Consider the following 20,726-nt stretch of genomic DNA (forward strand, 5'->3'; position numbering starts at 1 on the left):
AAAATGTCATATGATAAGATTAACTTAATGGAAAATCTGGATTTTTTTTAAAAATGTAACATTCTTTTATACTCAGGAATATATGACCTTCAGTTTCAAATATCCTAACTTGGAATTTTATTTTTTGTCTAATGATGTATCAACAAAACTACAAAAATAGTATTTGACTACAGTTAACATACAAGATGGTAGTAAATATGTTCTTCAACCTAAAGATATAGAGCAACTCAAGATAATTTTTAATCACAGGCAAGGGTCAGTTGGCAAGAATTTTTGCAGATGCATACTTTATTAAAGAAAGATTAAAAGAGATATTGTGAAATACAGTATAATGGGAACTTATTTTTTCTCATATATTTCTTTATTATTAATATAACATTTTTCTTATAAAAACATTTAAAAAATCAAATACAACATCTATTCTACTAGAACAAAAAAGAGCTTCTAATACCATCTTTTTAAAATGTCAAATTCTGAGACTCCAGGATAATTAATTGTAGTTAAAAAATTATTATAATACTTATTATTATATGGGATGTCTGAAGTCTTGAAGGCAGATAGAGGGTGTAAAGTGTGGTTAGTTGAGGACCTGAAGATTCATTGCTTATGGGGTCACATGTTGCTACACATACATTAGTATTTTCAACTGTAAACCACTTTTAGATGTTGAATTTGATTTTCTGTGAGGGTTCCTGTTCAGGTTGCATGTAGAACACTTTGATTATTGGGAAGATTAATTTTCCATTAAAAGAAACCTGAATAGAAGAAATCGTGAAGTAAATTTGATACAGAATTTAAATTCTGTTTATTTATGCCTTCCCCATTTCCAACAACTAAAAAACAAAAGCTAAATGATGGACAAACTTCTATTCAATCTTTTTATAAAAATAAAGAATTGGAAAAGGTTATTGTAATGAAATAAATCGTTCAATAACAAAAGCTTTCATGATGTGTAATATTCCATTTAGTATATCCCAACTACTTCAATGCTCAAAACTCAGTTGAAAGTGTTATGCCTATCTCAACAGGAAGAAGTATCAGAAATACCATAAACCATTTGTTCAAACAAAAAACACAAATGACACCTTCAACACCCTCTCCACCAAGTGCAAGTACTACTTTACTGATAGATACTTTATTTAACAGATGTCCTAAGGACGTCTACATTGTAATAGCCTATGGCATTGTATTACAATATTAATAAAGTTTGATTACGTATGTGAATTTGTGGAAGTTTGAAAAATAGTATTTTAGAAAGCAAGAATACTCTTGATAAAAGAAATAGGTTTTATATAATAATTGATTGTTTGAAAATTAAAGGTATAGTAAGTATAGAGGGAAGAAAGGAATTTGATTATTTGATAACATGGATAATAAGAAGTAAAGAGGAAAATAAAAAGAATGAAATAAGGATAAGTGCAAAAATGTTAATGCATAATGAGAATGAATATAAGGTTTTATTAAGAAGTTTGATTATTGGTTTAGTACTGATTGAAAATAATAGTGATGTATTTTTAGAGATTAATAAGAATGTTAAAAGAGTTTTAAGAGAATTTTTAGATAATTTAAGTAATAGGAGATTAGACAATGAATTTTTTACAGAACTCATATTCATAGAAATTTTTTTGAAAAAAATGGATATGAAGATAATGGAATGTAGTAATAATGAAAGAAAAATTTTGGAGGAAGTTAGAACAGAAATAAGAAAATTACAAGCGTTAATGAGTACAAATAAGTTGGATAAGCAAGCATTTGAAGTTTTAGAAGAAGGTCTCATTACTAATGAATGTAATTTATTTTGGAAAAGAAATTTAATTAAAGGAAATTATAGAGGTTGGAGGAAAAAGTGCACTGAAGCAATATGGAAGTATGAGATTCTTAATAGCAGAAAAATAGAAGATTTATTCTTTTATAATTATAAGAATGAATTTGATTGGGAACGTTAAAATGATTTTGGCAATATGCAGAGGAAGATACTATTTATGATTTTCGTAATTTGATGGATGAATTAAAAATTAAATTGAGTCAGTATGAAAATGATGATGAAAATGATGATAATGATGCTGGTAATACTGGTGTTGCTGTGAATAGAAATAGGAAAAAGACTCAAGTTGAAATGTTTGATTGTATTAAGAAATTCATTGAAGATTTTTCGTTGAATTCTGATGACGAAAGGGAGAATTTTGATGACATAGACGTTCCTCAACTGCACAATGAAGAAATTGAAAGGAAGAAGGTTTTAAAGGAATGTATGAGTCAGATAGAAGGTAAAGCGTCTGAAACAACATATATGAATATTATCCAGTTTGGTTTAGTTTATTTCAAATATATCAATGAATTTGGTATTTCTGATAAAGCAGATGAAGTAGACGGGGATGAAAGGTTTAGAAGAGAACTTCAATCACTAAGGAGCGAGCGTATTAAATTAAGAATCTAATAAAAGAATTACCAACATATGTGTACTATTTGAAAGAGAAGAGGGTATAGATTAATATGCCTAAGGTATAAAGAAGACTGAAATCATATATGGATATGAGATGACAGTAAGAGAAGTAATAGAACAATTGATTTATGAATATGAAGAAAATTGATTGATGAAAGAAAAATGAAGATGTGGAAATTTTGAGAGATTGTAATATAGCTTTTATTCAGATATTATGTGAAAACTCAAATGTATTTATAGGATACACCAGTGAATGGGAATTATTAAGAGGTGTTTATAATATTAAATTTAATTACATCTCGAATAAGAAAGAATTTAAAGCATTAATTGAAGTTATTGTTATGAGAAGATCAGGACGATGATTTGGATAAAACACTGTGAAGAAGTGAACAAATAGAAAAGGAGAAAGGTATAAAGTTACAAGATAAAAGAAAGTGAAAAGAAAGGACGGAAAATATAGATTTAGTATTTAGGAAAATTAAAAAAGTAGGAAAAACAGATGAAAATAAACAAAAAGAAAAATAATTAGAAATACAATTCGTTTAGTAGCAAAAGATAAATTAATACAAGATGTGACTGAAGGGAATTCAATTAGTTATAAAGACATGGAGCAATGGAGCATGGTAAATAAAATATTATACTGGTTTAGTATAATAGAATAGATTATATAATTGTTAGTATAGTTAATTTTATATAATTAGCATAGATCATGGAGGATAACTTGAATTTTATTCTTGTTATTTTCTAGGTATTTATAATAATTATGTAATCAATATATTTGTTTTTATAATTAATAAATGCGCTAACTAATTTTTTTTTTTAAAAAAAAAAAGCATGATTACGTGAATTTAACAATTTTTTTTGCGAGGATCGCTTGAACGAAATTTTTGAATATTTTGAAGACTGTAACAGAATTACTTTACTTAGTAAATGAGAAGTTCAATTAGTAGCTTTCCTATTAATTATTTATTATTTCTTAAGATATTACATATTTCATAATATAACTAACTACCTTACGAATATTTCTCTCGTGCTTTAAATATCCTTTGATCATTATAACTTATTTCTAAGTATTACGCATAATTTGTAAATAAATTTAATTTTTAAATGATTTATGCAATTGTCATTTTCCTTAAAATTTGAAAGATCATGTCAAATACGTTAATTGCCATGAAGTTTAGTATACATAATTTATAAAATATATATAATATTGCGAAAAAAACATAAATTTATTTATTTATTTATAATATTCCTCAAATGTAATTTCAAAATTTTTAATTACACCTTCATTTTTATATTTTTTAAATAAATTCTTGTAGTAATCTACTTGATAATTTGTATCGCATGTTAGAAAATTTGAAATTATTAAAAAATCTAATCTCTTTAGATTTGTTTTCGAACTAAATATTATATCAACTACATAGTAGTATCTGATTGAAAAATTATCAATAATGACTGCAAATTTTGACAAACTTTTAGTAATTTTTCGAATTCTATAAATGTTCATCTGTTACTAATAATACGTGATAAATATTCAATAAATGGGCAAATTTTACGAATAAATTCAAGAGAATCATCCGAAAAATTATCCTCACGTTCAAAAAATATTGGCGCAGAAAAATTAACTATTGTATTTCCCACGCGAAATTTCAAATAAAAGAAATCTCTTATAATCTCAAGAATGGGAATGAATAGCAGGATGTGTAATCTATGGTTCGATTCACGATAAATTATTATAACGTTTATTAAAATCAAAATCACAAAATTCATTAGAAAACATGATTAAATTTTCGCAACTCGGCTGAAGATAAAAATTTTCTGTTATTTATTTGTAACTAACTTGCGTGATAATTAAACTTTATAATACTGTATGTTATAAATTTCGTGATCATATCAGTTATCACCAATATACAACGTTTATTGAAGATTTTCACAAGATATAGCGACCTAAAGTTAATAGAAGTTATTTTATATTATTTTATTTATTGTAATATAAAAAATTTTTAAAATATAATTTGTAAATCTTAGTGACATATTTTCATAATTTTGATAATTTTGGCCAAAATCAGTAACATCAGATTCCTTTTTCGTTTTAGAACATAGATTTGTTCCAGGCTCCTAATAAAGAAATACAAATAGAACAATAGAATAATCTGAAGAATAAGTTATGCAGCTTATTTATACGTACAATGCAATTACACAAAAGGAATAATAATAGGAAATTTTTATTTAATTATTATAAAATTATGTTTATTATTATAAATTTTTTAAATCAAACCATTAAATAATTAATTTCAATAACATAAAAAATGTGAAAAATATATTAAATATATTAAATAATTTTACAAATAATTTATACAATTAAAAGCGTCAATAAGGACTTTCAAAATCTAATTTAAGTAAGGGTTTACTTGATTCTAACAAGTTCAAAATGAAAATTTTATAAATAATTCTTTTAAAAAAATACATTTTCGGAAAACACAAATGCATATTGGCGCTCCTGAATTGGTCATATGCCATCTTTTATTTATTTAATTTTTTTTTAAAAAAATCATTGGAAATAAAATGCCCAATTTTAGTCGATCGACTTGCATGTAATGGAGTTTTTCCAGCTATTGCGCCCTATCTCTTTACGAAATAATCACAATTAATTAAAAAGTTAACCAATCCTTCATACTGTAATTACTCTCCATTCTCTAAAATTCACTAGATAAATGCATTAACCTATAAGCTATAACCGATTTTCGTAAAGTTGTATCTATCAAAATTCTTTTAAATTTTGGCTGCGGAAGAAAATCGATGTCACGGAAAATGCACATACGTCACACCTAGCCACACTTAATCCTTTACGATAGTAAAAACGTAGAATTCCAAAATTTATGATATATCCTTTTTTTTTAAAAAAAAAATATCAACCCCATGTTTTGAAAAAAAAAATAAATAAATAATTTATCTAAATTTAGTCTTATTGCCCATTTTTCTTTGATAAGTCACTTCATTTATATTGGTCTTTTTTTTCTTTCTTTTTTTAAAAAAAAATTATCTAAACAGATGACCAATTCTGAAACGTCAACATGCATCGGAGTTTCCAAAAAAGCAGCTTTTTTAAAAAACTTTATTAATTTAATGTCATTTGGAACCCTTTGGAATCAAGTAAAATGAATTATTAATAAAAATTATGAAAGCTTCTATGACGTCTTTTGTGTTGAGTAATTCATTGTAAAATTTTATAAGAATCATATGATACATTCATTTACTTGTTTCACATATGTTTACTCCATTTGAAATTATTTATTTAATTGTTTGATTTAAAAAATTTAAAATAAACAATATATTTTTACAATAAAGAAACAAAAATAGTTATTTTTAATCCCTATTTATTATTCCTTTTACAGAAGTTCATTGCATGTATGAATTAACGCCTTTGGTGATCCTATTGTTCTTTGCATTCTTTGTGTAATTCCTTTTAAAGGTCTGGAACAAATCTATAGAACGTCTTTACCATTCTTCGTTAAAAAACAAAAAAGGAAATCTGACGTTATCTGACTTTGGCCAAAATTATGAAAATTATCACGGGTTTTAGCTGAGGATCTGCAAATTTACTTTATCTGGGTGATTGATCTAAAACTCTTTATACGTTAGCCATTCGCATCTACAGATCAAATTTCTATAATCAGAATCATATGAACACATTTTTTTTTCTCTAATGGTGATATGATTTATTTATTTTGGTTAATGTATACTTATAATATCAGACAATATAATAGTGATAACAGAAAATATATACGCTAGTATAAATGATAAATGATTGTAGTTGTATAATTTATGGATATTGTACGTTGTTGTATTTATATTGGTTAATGTCACGAAGTGACGTTAACCAATATAAATACTACCGTACAATATTTACATATTATACTTGATAAAAGGATAAATGGCGCAGCCATTTTATCCTATTGTTAAGTATATCACATACAATAATTATATTATCGTTTAGCTTTTTTTAGTTCATATTGAGAGTTAAAAAAGTTTATGAAAAAAATTATATGTAAAAGTTTAAAAAAAGTTAATTATATAAAAGTTTAAAAAGTTTATATAAATGTATAAATAAGTTTATTTTAAGTGGTTGCTTTATTTTTTTATTCTACTTACTTAAATTATTGTATGATCATATATAGATTATTGTATTTCTGCATAAAATAAATGGATAGGATGTTCAATATGAACCTATGTGGCTAAATGATAATATTAAATAAAGAATAAAGAATTTAGTTAGTTCTTGATTTATTGGTATTCCTTGGTTTTACAGGAGTATATTAAATATGATTGTCTAATTGGAAGTTTTGTTAACAAAGAAATTCTTTCGGATTCTTCTACTGTAGATGAAAAACTGGCATCGGGAATTATCGGAAGTTTCACAAACTAATACATATACGGTAATTATATTCGGACAAAAGCATTTTTATGATTATGTTGGCAGAACCAATGCAACAATAACAAAATACGTGTTTATAATAAATTTTTCCTTTGTAAAAAAAAAAATAACCAAATACGTGAAACAAAATCGGAGTATGCATTCTTCTAAAAAAAAATATATAAATGCTAAATTTTGTGCTGGATCAAATCGACTTCTAGTAATAGCAAACCATTAATTTTTATAAATATAAACTGCTTCTCTCTTAATCGCAATTTCACGATACTTTTCGTATCAATCTCTAATAAGAACTCCTTAGAGAACAATAAATTCGTATTATTAGAAGATTTAATTATTCTTAGATCAACCTATTGTTATTATTCAAAGATAACACATTTGATTTCGGATTCTTTACAACTTATAGAATCAAAATATAATACGCTTTAGATATTTTAATAAGGCCGGATCAATTTGATTTTCTACCCCCCCCTCTCTCAAAAAATTTAATTTAGATAGACACTAAAAAAAGCAAAATTTTATCAATTTTTTTTAAATCCCTCCCCCCTCCCTTCCTCTCAAAAATTTGGTTTCATATAGATATTAAAAAAAATTTTTTTATAATATTCCCCCATAGAAATCTAATTTTTAGATTTCTTTTTTATTACTTTTCCCTCCTCTCCGTCCCCTCATTTTCTTTCAAAATTTTGATACTGTAGTAAAAAATAATTTAAAAAATTTTGTAAGTTATTTTTGGCCCTCTCCTCCTCCCCCCTCTTTTTTCAATAAAAATTCTTGTTAAATAGAAAATCCAATTGACCTGGCTTTATTTTTATTTTTAAATTCATCCGCCCTATAAAAAATTTTTATCCGAATATTTCCATTATTTCCGTAAAAATTCCGTGAAAATGATACATTCACGGAAAAAACATGGAAAGATAAATCATGGATCAGATTTTTTACTAGGCTGTCCTGCAGAATATATGGTCATTATGGATTATGCAAGTGAAGGAAGCCTAAGACCAAACTTGCAAATTATATGGTCATTATGGATTATGCAAGTGAAGGAAGCCTAAGACCAAACTTGCAAAATATATGGTCATTATGGATTATGCAAGTGAAGGAAGCCTAAGACCAAACTTGCAAATTATATGGTCATTATGGATTATGCAAGTGAAGGAAGCCTAAGAAAAAACTTGCAGATTATATGGTCATTATGGATTATGCAAGTGAAGGAAACCTAAGACTAAACTTGCAAATTATATGGTCATTATGGATTATGCAAGTGAAGGAAGCCTAAGAAAAAACTTGCAAATAGTAAGTAAAAAGAATTGGCGAAATTTATGACAAGTTCTTGTTCGGAAATATCTTAATACATGAGTATAAAAATGGGAATGAAAAAATTTATAAGATACCACCCACGTCAATTTAATGAAAAGGAGATCCATCCAATTAAAAGATCATCGGCATCCGAAGTTTTGGAGATATAATTGAAGATTGGATTTATCTTTCTGATGAAAAGAAAATTGAAGATAATCCAAATTATGGAATTCGTGCATAAGAATATTACTACAGAATCTTATCCACAAGCGGAATGTCTAAATTGTATGATTGATGACACTAAGAAAATTAATTAATGGCTAAAGTAATAATACTGTAATTCCATAATTCTTTCTTTATATCATATCGATTACGATATACAGTACTGTATATGCTGAATATATAATTGAATTAAAAAGCTTTAACATGATATCATTTCGACATTTCCTATAAACATTTTTAGTTTCTACTCCAGAAAAACTCCGACATGTGATCAAAATTTTTATAGAGTTTGGCTGAACAATAAAAAATTAAATTAAACAAGATAATCAACCTAGTCAGATTTAAGGCTATCTTTAATATCTCAATTTACTTTCTAAAACTGTCCAATTGCATCTTTTTTTTTGAATAAAGTGTATAAAATGTTCAATTTTTTTCGTCCTGCATAGGACATTTTAATTTCTCAGTTCTAAATTTCCATATGTACAAGTAGTTAGTGCATTAAATCCAATGTAATTAAATGCAAGATAAACGTGTAATAAAATTATCATATAAATTCTATGCAATTTATTGTAGAGATAAGTATTTAATATATAAACTTGTTAATGTTTGAGAACGTACTATTCTTGAAACATATGACCAGCTTCAAACGACAAATAATAAATGATTGTGGAAAATTGAAAAAAAATATAAAAGAAATATTATTTAATAATTATATTTTGATAAATTTAAATTTTATACTTTATATACGGTATATTAAATTTATTTTTTTTTGGCCACAAATTGTACTATACTCACATATTTAGTTGTAGATAGGGAAGTCATTTTCTATTAGTCTTATTATTAAAAAAGTTGATTATTAAAATTTGAATTTATGGAACACGTGACATTATATAGTTTTTTTAAGGTAAAATATTATGTAATAGTTATTTCGCCACGCGCTCGATCACACAAACACGGGAGGTTTCCCAATATACCAAGTAGATACTTTACGTACTACGGCTTACAACGCTCACCGCAACTTGGCATCTGCACTTTGTACACACAATTCACCTATACCTACCAATGAAACATCGTACCAACGCCAATACTTCAAACTCAAAGTGCACAAGATCACAAACACCCTTACATATAGACGATCGTTTCCTAGATAGGCGATGCCGATACTATTAGTTTACTAACTAATGTAGCTGCGAGCCTTCAACGTCATCATGTTTATACAGATGGCTCCTTCAGCACCGACTACCTCCACTAACACGACATTCAATACTCAATTCGGCTTCGGATGGATAGAAGTATCATCGACAGACATTCCATCGATTAGTGTCAAAGGAAGCACTTTATTTACCCGTCTTCCACCAAAGCAGAGAGTTACGCAGTTCTTACCGCCTTAATAGGTTGTTCAAACTTCAAATAACAGCATTGTTAATATATGTTCAGATTCAAACAACGTTATCCACACTTTCAAGCAATTCACGAATCTCAAAGACGTAAATTAAAGATTAACAACCACCACATCTGGAGGCTAATCGATTCATCAATATCTTCAAAAAGCCTTAGTGTCTCGTCAAGGCACACTCAGGAGACCACTACAACGACATAGCCGATGCATACGCCAACGAGGATCATCTTTTACCACCAAATCCAAAGGTCATCCCGGACGTGTTTATGACACCACTATGGGATGACATTGACCCTATAGACAGAGACATACGAAATACGGAAGTGCGGGCGAGAATGAAATTGATCGTGTCGAGCATGGTCGGGCAGAAGTCTAGGTGTTGATTCGTATCTTCAGCTTGTTGACAATGAGGACATAATATAGTGTCATTGGTGTATAAGGTTGGGTACTAGTAGAATTTAAGGATGTCGCCACATGGTAAAATATAGTTACTGAAGGCTTTTAATTTTGTAAGCATCCCATTTAAATTTCAAATTTCCGTGGTACTGTTACTATGATGGATCAAAAATTTTGTCATGGTTCAGTTGATATCCGTAATTTTGTGGTCAAAGTCAGGTGATAACCTTTTGTTGTGTGTTAAGGAATCAAAAGTAATAGCTTCCGTAATGCGTTGAGCTCACGATTATATTATCGAGGCGGCAGCGAGGGATATCATAACCTTCTTCATTAAATCAGAAATAACAACTTTGGACTTAACCACAGAGTACACACAATCTACTTAATACTATACTTAGGGATGGGGGTTAATTAACCACGGTTAATTAACCATGGTTAATTAACCGTTAATTTTGTTAGTTATGATTGATTTAAAATGGTTAATTAACCGTTATTTATAATTAGCCAATCAAAATGCAGAATTTAAATCATGTGATTAAATGATAATCCATTATTTTGTTACACAATTAAATATTAATTAATATAAATATTGATTAAATCTATGATCTACATATTGCATGATCTTTTTTTTAAGATAAATTTTTTTTAAAAAAACACTTTTTTTTTGCAAATTTATTGTTCATTATCATGGTAAAAAAAAAAGGGAACTGTTTGGAAACATTGGACAATAATTACTGAAGCAGAAAGTAATGAAGAAAGTAGTAGGTCTAAGAAAAAAACACATCCTTCTGTACGTTGTAATTATTGTTCTAAAGTTTTTGAACAAGGTACAGCTAAAAGAATGCAAGTTCATATTAATGATAGTTGTCCTAGAGCTCCAGAAAGTGCAAAAACAAAGAAACAACAAATTCCTGAACTATTAGAAACTTCTGATGCTACTACTTCTACTTTTATTCCTACAGTAAAAACATCAAAAAAGCATTTAAAAAATACAACAATTGAGAATTTTGTTGATCGTATGAGTGAAGAAGAACAAGATACTCTTGAAATTTTACTAGCTCAAGCATTATTTGCTGCTGGAGTTCCTTTTTCTTTTCTTGAAAATAATTATGTTATTCAGTTTTTTCAACAATTACGTCCAGCATTCAAATTACCTAATCGAAGAAAACTTGCTGATGAATTACTTGATGATGTTTTTGATGAAGTTAAAGCTGAATGTAATGAACAAATTTTACAAGCTAAATCTCTTACAATGGTTTCAGATGGTTGGTCTAATATTAATCGAGAATCAGTTCAAAATTTTGTTATTTGTACTCCAAAACCATTATTCTTTGATGCTATTTATTCTGGTGAAGAATCTCATACAGCTAAATGGGTTGCAGATGAAATTATTAAACAAATGGAAATTGTTGGTATTAATAAATTTTCAGCAGTTATTACAGATACAGCTAGTGTAATGAAAGCAGCTTGGCGAATTATTGAAGATAGTTATCCAAGTATTGTTTGTTTAGGATGTAATTCTCATGTAATGAATCTTTTAATTAGTGATATTTTAAAGATTGATCAAATTAAATCTGTTGTTGAAAATGCAAAAAAGTTGGTCAATTATTTTAAGGCACATGTACAGGCAACAGCTAAATTGAAACGTATTCAAAAAGAAAATTATTCTAAAGAAATTGCATTGGTTTTACCAGCACTTACAAGATGGGGAACACATCTTGCTTGTTTTCAATCACTTCAAAATTCAAGAACAGCACTTGAACAGGCTTTAATGGATATAAGAATTCGTCAAAATATGGATTTAACTTTAAGAGCTCATATTTTATCAGATGAGTTTTGGGAAGATTTAGATATAATAACAAAAATTATGGAACCAATGGTTTCAGCATTAAAGTTATTTGAATCAGATATTTCAATTCTTTCAAATGTTTATTCATATTTCAAAGAAGTAATGAATCAAATTAATCAAATAGATTGTAATTTTTCTGATAAACTTCAAGAACTTATTGCAAAGCGATGGGAATATACTTATCATCCTATTATGATAACAGCTTATATGTTAGATCCACAATTTTTGGAAAAAAGTAAAAATGATGAAGTTGAATCTATTGGTTATGTAGAATTTACAACATTTGTAAATAAAAGATTTAATCAGGAAGAAGCAGTAGAATTATTTGCTGAATTGGTAAATTTTCGTAATAAAAATTCACCTTATGATAATGAAATTATTTGGAAATCTGCTAATATTCTTAATTCATCTTTATGGTGGCAATCATGGCCAACTAGTAAACTTCAACAACTGGCTATTAAAATTCTCTCAATTCCTACATCTTCTGCAGCTGCAGAAAGAAATTTTTCTACTTTTGGTTTTATTCATAATAAAATTCGAAATAGATTGAAAAATGAACGTGTTAAAAAATTAGTTTATATTTATGGAAATCTTCGAATGTGTAATAGACTTGTAAAAATACAAAAAAAGAAACAGATTAGTAATTTTAATGAAAATGAAGAAGATAGTAATAATAGTTCTGATAATGAAAATAAAGAAGATGATAATAATAATAGTTCTGATAATGATAGTATATTTGGATTTGAAGCAAATGTTATTAATTTAGATGATGAAGAATAAATAAAATATATTAAAATTTTATAATATTTAATAAATTATAAATTTATTTTAACTTCCTTAAAATTATATATACAGGTTATTTATGGGTTAATTAACCGTTAACTAACCGTTAATTAACCGGTTAATTAACCAAATTCATAACTAACGGTTATTTTACCAACCCTAACTATACTACATCAATTTTCAAAGCTATCATGTCAAAAAATTTTTCTCTTTAAAAAAGGTCATCTTAAATACAGTTCAAGCGATCCAAAAGGATATCTTCGAAGAAATATGGATGACCCATAACCGATATCTTAAAGATTGGAAATCCTCGATCAATATCACAACAGCGTCCTTCTCGTCGGAATTACACAGGAACATCGTCAACATCACAATACAAGATCCTTATACCCGAACGCGATCAAAGGTCGACGCACTTTACCCCGATATGGATCATTCGGCCCTATAAAAAAATTGGATACATTTTTTATAAAGTTTTTATACGATTTTTTTTCCTTAGAAATAACGTATCATAATAGGATACGGAAAAATGCACAATTCCGTATCACTAAAAATATGGTTTGGATACGGAATTTGCACGGAATTCATATGGAATTTACATGATTTGATCACTGATTTTACCTACGATTTGGTCACTGAATTTACTATTTGTATTACAGTTTACTATAATTATATTTACATAAATCTAATTTTACTTTATTAAATTAAATAAAAAATAAAAAATAAACAAAATACAAATACATTATGAAAATTCACTCCTTATTAAGGCCACCTATTGCAACCAAAATTATCTATAAGTTCAGGTTCATTTGGAGTCAAACAACCTAAAAAAAACAAAAAAGAACGTCTAACTTAATTGGAAACAAAACCCCCCTTCATATAGTATCTGCAATCGTCCAAGTCACCAAAGGTCAGCATTCCTACAAAAAAAGAAAGAGAACTCCAGAATGTCTGACCTACATAAATGAAAAGAATTATGAAGCATCTGATGAAAAAGAAACCAAAACAACAAAATAAATCCAAAACTGACCTACAAAAAAAGAAGACTCTGAAGCAACAAAACTGAAACAACCTACAAAAATAAAAGAATCTGAACCCAACTTACAAAAAAAAAAAAAAAAGAAAATTTGAACTGACCTAAAAAAAGAAAAAAATCCTGAACAATCCTACAAAAAGGAAAGGACTCCCAAACTGATCTACAAAAAAACTGAATCTTCTCTCAAAAAAAAAATCTGCTGGCCTATGAAATAAAAAAAGGGATAAATATAAATAAAAAAGAAAGGGGAATAAAGAATAAATCAAAAAAAAAATATTTTTTTAAAAAGAGGGTAACGAAGTTAGGAGAGTTAAAAAAAATTTTTTTTTTAAAGGGAGGACGTCAAAGTTAGAAAAATAAAAAATTTTTTATAAAGAGGAAATAGAAATAGAAAGAAGAAAATTTTTAGAAGAGTGGGAATAAAAGAATAAAATCAAAAAAATTTTTTTTTAAAGGAGTGATGAAAAAGAAAAATTTTTAAAGTGAGGTACGAAAAAAAAAATTTTTTTTTAAAAGGGGGGTGACGAAAAAAGAAGAAAAATTTAGAAAAAATAACAAAAATAAGACAAGACAGAAAGGAAGATCGGAAGATCAAACTCATCAAAGTAAGGGTTTATATAAAAAACAAAAAACGTATCATAACAAAACAATAAACAATCATGTGATCTCGTGTTATGATACGGGATTTTTGTAAAATTATCTTCTAAAAATATTAAGTTTAAAAATTCCGTATACATTCCGCATGATTAATTTTTTCCGTATACATTTCTTATACATTAGTTTTTTTAAAAAATGTTCAAAAATGAATTGCTTATTAAATATACGGAATTTGTATACGGAATCTATAGAAACGTACATAAAATGTATACAAAACGTATCCTTTCCGTATACATATTTCTTATAGGGCGGGTGGATGGACTTCTTTATTAATACTTATGGTTCAATAGAAAATTTTTATAATTATTTACATTTATTTTTTATTTTCTTTATTTTTTAGTTTAGATTCTTTTATTTTTTACTTTTAATATTTCTAATAGAACTGGATAGTTCGAGGTCTGTATTGGCGGGACGGTCTCACGCATGGGATTAAGTTTCAACTCTTTGAATGAACAGTTTATTACTTTATTTTAAAGTGATTGATACATACTTGTTGTACTTCTGTTCTGTCGTTAAGTTAAAAATAAAAATAAAAATAAAATAAAGTAAAAGTTATTTCACAAGAAGCTTAGATATCATTGGCGTAGACGTGATCCGTGAAATAACTGGTTTATACCGCGAAATCAATTTATCTGTTATTAAGTCTGCATAAAAAAATGTTTTTTATTTGAGATATGTAATTTCTAATAGTTAATATCAATTAAAATTATTAAAATTTCAATTAAAAAAAAAAAGGTTATAAAGTAAAATCGAAAGTATACAACACTCTCACTATATGATCTCTATAATTCTAAATAAAAATTTTCGTACTAATAAAATTCCGAACCATAAATAGTTACTGTATCCACCACACTACCACCACCAACATACAATGTTAACAAAGTTTCAAAATTTTATATAAACTTGAAATAACTTATTTAAGGGCTTAATTATGAGAAAGGGTTTTTAAAATTAAAAAATTAAAAATGACAAGTTTTGTTATTTCAAGTTAACGGATTTTTTTTCTTTTAGGTGACAATTGAAACTTTGGAATCGCGGAGTATGGGATTATGGGACTACCATCATCAGTCATATCGACATTGAGCCAACCATACTACTGAATAACTTGAAGGTGCAAAGAAAGAATATTTCCAATTCCATTATTTAGTTCGGTCAAGGGCTAGCTTCGTCAGTTGGGGCAAAAAAATCAACAGGTCTCGAAATTTTATTAGGACGAATATTTTCATTTAGAATTATATGATTATAGAATGAAAATATCGTCTCCTGTTCAATTTTAATTTAAAATACGAAGGATATGGAGGGAAAGTGATTTTTAATTGTTTACATGATTTTTTTTATTTTAATGTATTTTTTTTTTGATTTTTTATGGGCTTTTTTACTAGCTATTTTATATTATATTGAAAGACTTTAGTTTCCTGTCCTGTATGCCATATTTAGGAAGTTATTAAGTTATTTGATAATGGAATTTTAAAATTAATATGTTAGTTGCGAGACAAATAAACTTTAATGGACCACCGCCACTTTTACTATTATATGCTATATATGTCATACAAATAAGACTGATAATAGTTAACCGGTTACTCGGAATTGAGAAGTTTTGTTAAACTGAATTAGAAACAATGGACAGAATATGTTATTTGCTATACGTACCGATTGACCTCAGTCACGTGGTTATTACTCAGTATATACGGAAATCATCATCTCATCCATGGCTCACTCATGGTGAGTTTTAAATTGTTAATAACAACGATAAATCGTATATTCTTCAGTACTTACTCTCACAACAAATAGTGATAATGCTAGTAATTCATTTCGGAGATTCACTATCTCGCATTATCGCTGTTTAAATGAAGAATTTCTGGTAAAACCTATTTTCCTAAGCGATATTTGTACGTAATTTCCATAAATAACATTCAATTGATTTACCTCAAATTAAGTTTTAACAATTTTTTCAGATGATGTAATTGGATTTGTAGTTCGTGTAACACTTATACCAATTAAATTTGCATTTGAAAGAAATATTTTATTTAATAAACAATCATTAATTAATTAAACTTAATATCGTGAGATAGTACAAATATCCTATTCAAATAAATGTAAGATTGGACAATCAATAGCGATATCATTGACTATGCATATCCATACTATAGAAATATGTTCCAGAAATTTGAAATAAACTTGGTTACTCCTGGTTTCAGAAATTCCCGTTCCTGTAATCCATTTTTGGGACAATTAAAGTTTATTGGAAATTATCAGGGATAATAGATTTTCCGATGCCTACACATGGTCGCGCATTAAGAGAATTTATCAGTAACCTAATATTTATTTGACTTATCATACGACTCTTCGTTTTTACTATTTTTACTTAAATCATTTATTTAAAATGATTGAATATTTAAATTTATGACCTCATGAGACCAATTTTATTTGGAAATGCTAAAATATAAAATAATATTTTGTTTCAATTAAAATAAAAAGTTATCGTTGAAATTTTTATTTTTCGCGGTCTGAAACGATACGCTGTTAATATTTAATAAAATTTTATTATTTAAAAAGAAATTATAAAATAATTAATAATTTCCAACTACAAATTGACCCTATAAAAAAATTCTGGAAAAAACTCCGATAAATGATCATTTTTCTAGGGTTTATTCCGAAGAAACTCAGACACGTGATCATTTTTCCGAAAAATTTTTTATAGTGATCCTTTATTATTCATAAATTTCATTGTTCGTATTTCGTTAGTTGTCACAAATATATATTATCAATAATGTTTTAAAAATACTAAAGAATTTTATAATAAAGAACATAAAACTAATTTTTAAATAAAATACCTTGAGATAAGGATTATAAAATTAGTTTTGAGAACGAGGTTTACCGTAAGGTAAAGTGGAAATACAAGGTATCACCTTGTTACTTTTTAATAAATGAAATTAATGAAATTAATGAAATTAGAAGAAATGTAAATATAAATAAATAAATATAATAATTATATTTTAGTTATCGTTGATTACCAATAACTTTCTGGCCTGAAGTTTAATCTCCAAGCCGATTGGTACCAACAATATCAATATTGTATAGTGATCATCCATTGCATGATTTCTTATATGCGTTGAGCGTACGTACATTATTCATAAAAGTCTAGCGCGCAACCAAAGTAGGCGTATATACTTTTATATATAAAAGTCAAATATAGTAAGCGTCGTTATTCAATCGCATGCGCGGAAATTTAAAACGATGATCGTACGCTTAATCAAATTTTACCCGTTAAAGCCGATCTTAATCAAAAAAAAATAATTAATCGAACAATGATATTTTTTAGCCAGTCAATTTCCTATACGAAACATGCATCAAATTTGGCTTTAAACAAAAGAATTATTTTAATTTCCGTAAAATTATTGTAAAGATATATAAGTAAAAAATTATATTTACGGTTTACTAAAAATAAAAAATAAATTCTGCATTTTCTTCTAGCGTAAGAATAATTTCATTATAAGATTTAATAATCATGATATTTATATAAAATTAATAGTTTCGAAATTTAACAAGCATGATAATTGATGAACTTTTCTTATATTTTAACAGTTTTAGATTAATTTGGCATTTTATTTTTCGAGATAAGTTAATTAGATTATATGTTATCGTTTCCGTCATCGATTGGAGTATTGAAGTTCATTTTTTCTTGATTGAGGTCTTTTTCAAGAATTTCTCGTGAAGATCATTAAAAGTACTATTAGAACTCTTGCTATCAAACAGTAGTACAAATTTGACTTTGAATAATGGAAAAATTCGGTTTTACCCGTTGTAATTGCCGATTGGCCAGAAGCTGTAACATATTTTCTTACAAGTCAACTATGAACTACTTCCTCCAATTAGATGCGAGTTTAAAAATTATCAAACAGCACGTTTGATAATTTCGTCGATATATAGTACAAAAATTTTTTATTATTTAGAACCGTTTTTGATTGGATTTTTTTTTTTTTTGAATTCTTGATTTATAATGTAAGCAAATCTGTTGTTTTTAACTGCCTGTATTCCAGATTTAGGAGGATAATTTTTAATTGTAAATTTAAGGGAGGAAAAACAAATAATTCGGATGCATATGATAAGATATCTTTGTGTTCTCGCTAAATAATGATTTAAAAAATGCTAAATTTAAATGCATTCCTGAGTATGGAAATCAATTGAATACTTTAAACGGAATAAGAGGAGAAAATAAAGTATTATATTTTAAAAAAATTATTTTTCTTCCTTACATGACTGACGATCGAATTTTTTTTTTTTTTTTGCAGTAAAATATTATGACTGACGATCGTATGTTCATATGTTCAGCAATATATATGAAAATTTGACGATCAAACTGATAGTCAATTTTGCTATTTATAACAATTACGCGTATAAATTAATTGTGTCGAATCGGAGATATGTATTTTTAAACTGAAAATACGGGAAATGCCGTTAAGAATTATTTCTCTAAATCTGAAACATATTGGGATATTAGTGATAAGTTTATGTAATCTATTAAATTCTTTGGAGCATAGCTTTAAATCATTCCAATAATAAATATCGCAAAATTAAATGAGTTAATAAAAAACTTTTATCACAAAGTTCAGAGAACAATGGACGGGTCACTCCAACTGAAATATATTCCTTGATATGATGCATTCAGTTGATGCAATGACAATAATTTGTTACATATTTGACAAATTATAGCAATATTTTTTTTTTTATTGATGTAAATTTTTGGTATATTTTAACAAAATAATGGGCTCATAAATCATAATGAGTATACGATCATTTAATCTTTTTCCCCAATCAAAACATACAAAGAAAAAAAATCATAATTATTGCTTTTTAAAAATAAATTAAAAAAGAATTTTACCAATATGGAATATCATTCAGAAGCACGCAGTGAAAATTGTCGTCATTGGACAACAATGATGAAGGGAAAACTTAGTATTTTAAAATTTTATTCAAATAAAAAAAAAAGATTTAAGTAAACAAATAATTCAGGGGCTAAAGCAATACTAGCTTAATATGAAAATTTAATAATATGTATTATACAAAAAAAGGACATGTGAATAAAATTAAATTTCATGCATTTTTTCACGGTATCCGGACTTTTCACCGAAGTCCATTTCACCGAAACCAATTTCGCCGAAGCAATTTCGCCGAAGTGCCATTTCACTTTCCCCGAATGAACATTTCCCCGAATGGCTATTTTACCGTAGGACATTTCGTCGAAGATATGAATTTTTCAGTTTTCCTTTTCTTTTTTATAAGACAAACGAATTATTTACACATTACAATTTGCTTTTGTTTATTTTATTTAATTACAGTAAAGGAAAATTAATTTTATGTAACAATTTCATCGTAGATCGTACTCATCAATTTTCCGAAACATTTTCATTGATTAAGGAATTATGTTAATCACTAATGTTTTCAGCGAAATGACGCCCATTCAGTACCGAATGTGTAACTTACCAGTTGTGCTACGAAAAAAAAAAGAAATGTAACATTTTTTCACATTTACTTGTTAAATAAATGTATTAGGATTCAATCAGTATAGTACATTAAAATAATTATAGCGTTAAATTAATTAGTGAAAAAAGAAACTATTAACCGAAGTTAAGATCATTACTATTTGTTAAAAACAATTACCAGATATTAAAAGCATTTATGCAACAATACAATCAATAATTACGCTGAACGTAAATTTTAAAATTTTGAAACGCTTATTTTATGCCCAGTAAAAAATATGCGAAGGTTTTATTATAGAAGACTTTTCCTATCGAAATTGTAAAAAAAAAAAATAATAATTTCAGTTTCTATATAAAAATATAAAATATTCATTCTCTTATTAAATTTCAAAAACTTTTTCCTGTATTATTTCTGTAAATTTATAAACTTTTAAAATTCACTTCTTAAAGGAGATTTTTCAAAATTGAGTCATCATGTTTCAAAGAGACACTATAAAGCTGATTCAACTTTGAGCTATTTTAGAAATAATTAAATTTTGGTTTCGGCCTATTTTTAAAAACTACCATCAAAGAAATTTTTTAACCTATTTTTTTGGTATTTCGTCAGAGATATGATTATGAAATCGGCACGCAGATCTGATAAGAAAGATTTTTTTTAATTGATTTACCGGAATTTAGTTTACCTGGTTGAAGGTTAATATTTGAAAACAATCAGGAACTTCACGTGCAC

At 27.0% G+C, this 20,726-nt stretch overlaps 3 protein-coding genes across 3 annotated transcripts; 2 read left to right on the plus strand and 1 right to left on the minus strand.

Annotated features, from left to right (window-relative positions):
• Positions 1-1,424: 1,424 nt before the first annotated feature.
• OCT59_026614 (uncharacterized protein) lies at positions 1,425-2,437 on the plus strand (the record flags this gene model as incomplete). Its single annotated transcript, XM_066143282.1, has 2 exons — positions 1,425-1,833; positions 1,968-2,437. 2 exons carry the CDS (start codon positions 1,425-1,427, stop codon positions 2,435-2,437), a joined length of 879 nt encoding a protein of 292 aa, XP_065992815.1.
• An 8,595-nt stretch (positions 2,438-11,032) lies between these two features.
• On the plus strand, positions 11,033-11,747 carry OCT59_026615 (uncharacterized protein; the record flags this gene model as incomplete). Its single annotated transcript, XM_066143283.1, has 2 exons — positions 11,033-11,603; positions 11,737-11,747. 2 exons carry the CDS (start codon positions 11,033-11,035, stop codon positions 11,745-11,747), a joined length of 582 nt encoding a protein of 193 aa, XP_065992816.1.
• A 1,838-nt stretch (positions 11,748-13,585) lies between these two features.
• Positions 13,586-14,596, minus strand: OCT59_026616 (uncharacterized protein; the record flags this gene model as incomplete). Its single annotated transcript, XM_066143284.1, has 5 exons — positions 13,586-13,647; positions 13,729-13,779; positions 13,854-13,895; positions 13,961-13,989; positions 14,541-14,596. 5 exons carry the CDS (start codon positions 14,594-14,596, stop codon positions 13,586-13,588), a joined length of 240 nt encoding a protein of 79 aa, XP_065992817.1.
• Positions 14,597-20,726: the final 6,130 nt, after the last annotated feature.

This window comes from Rhizophagus irregularis, chromosome 6 (genome assembly GCF_026210795.1).
Source record: "Rhizophagus irregularis chromosome 6, complete sequence".
Taxonomy (NCBI): domain Eukaryota; kingdom Fungi; phylum Glomeromycota; class Glomeromycetes; order Glomerales; family Glomeraceae; genus Rhizophagus; species Rhizophagus irregularis.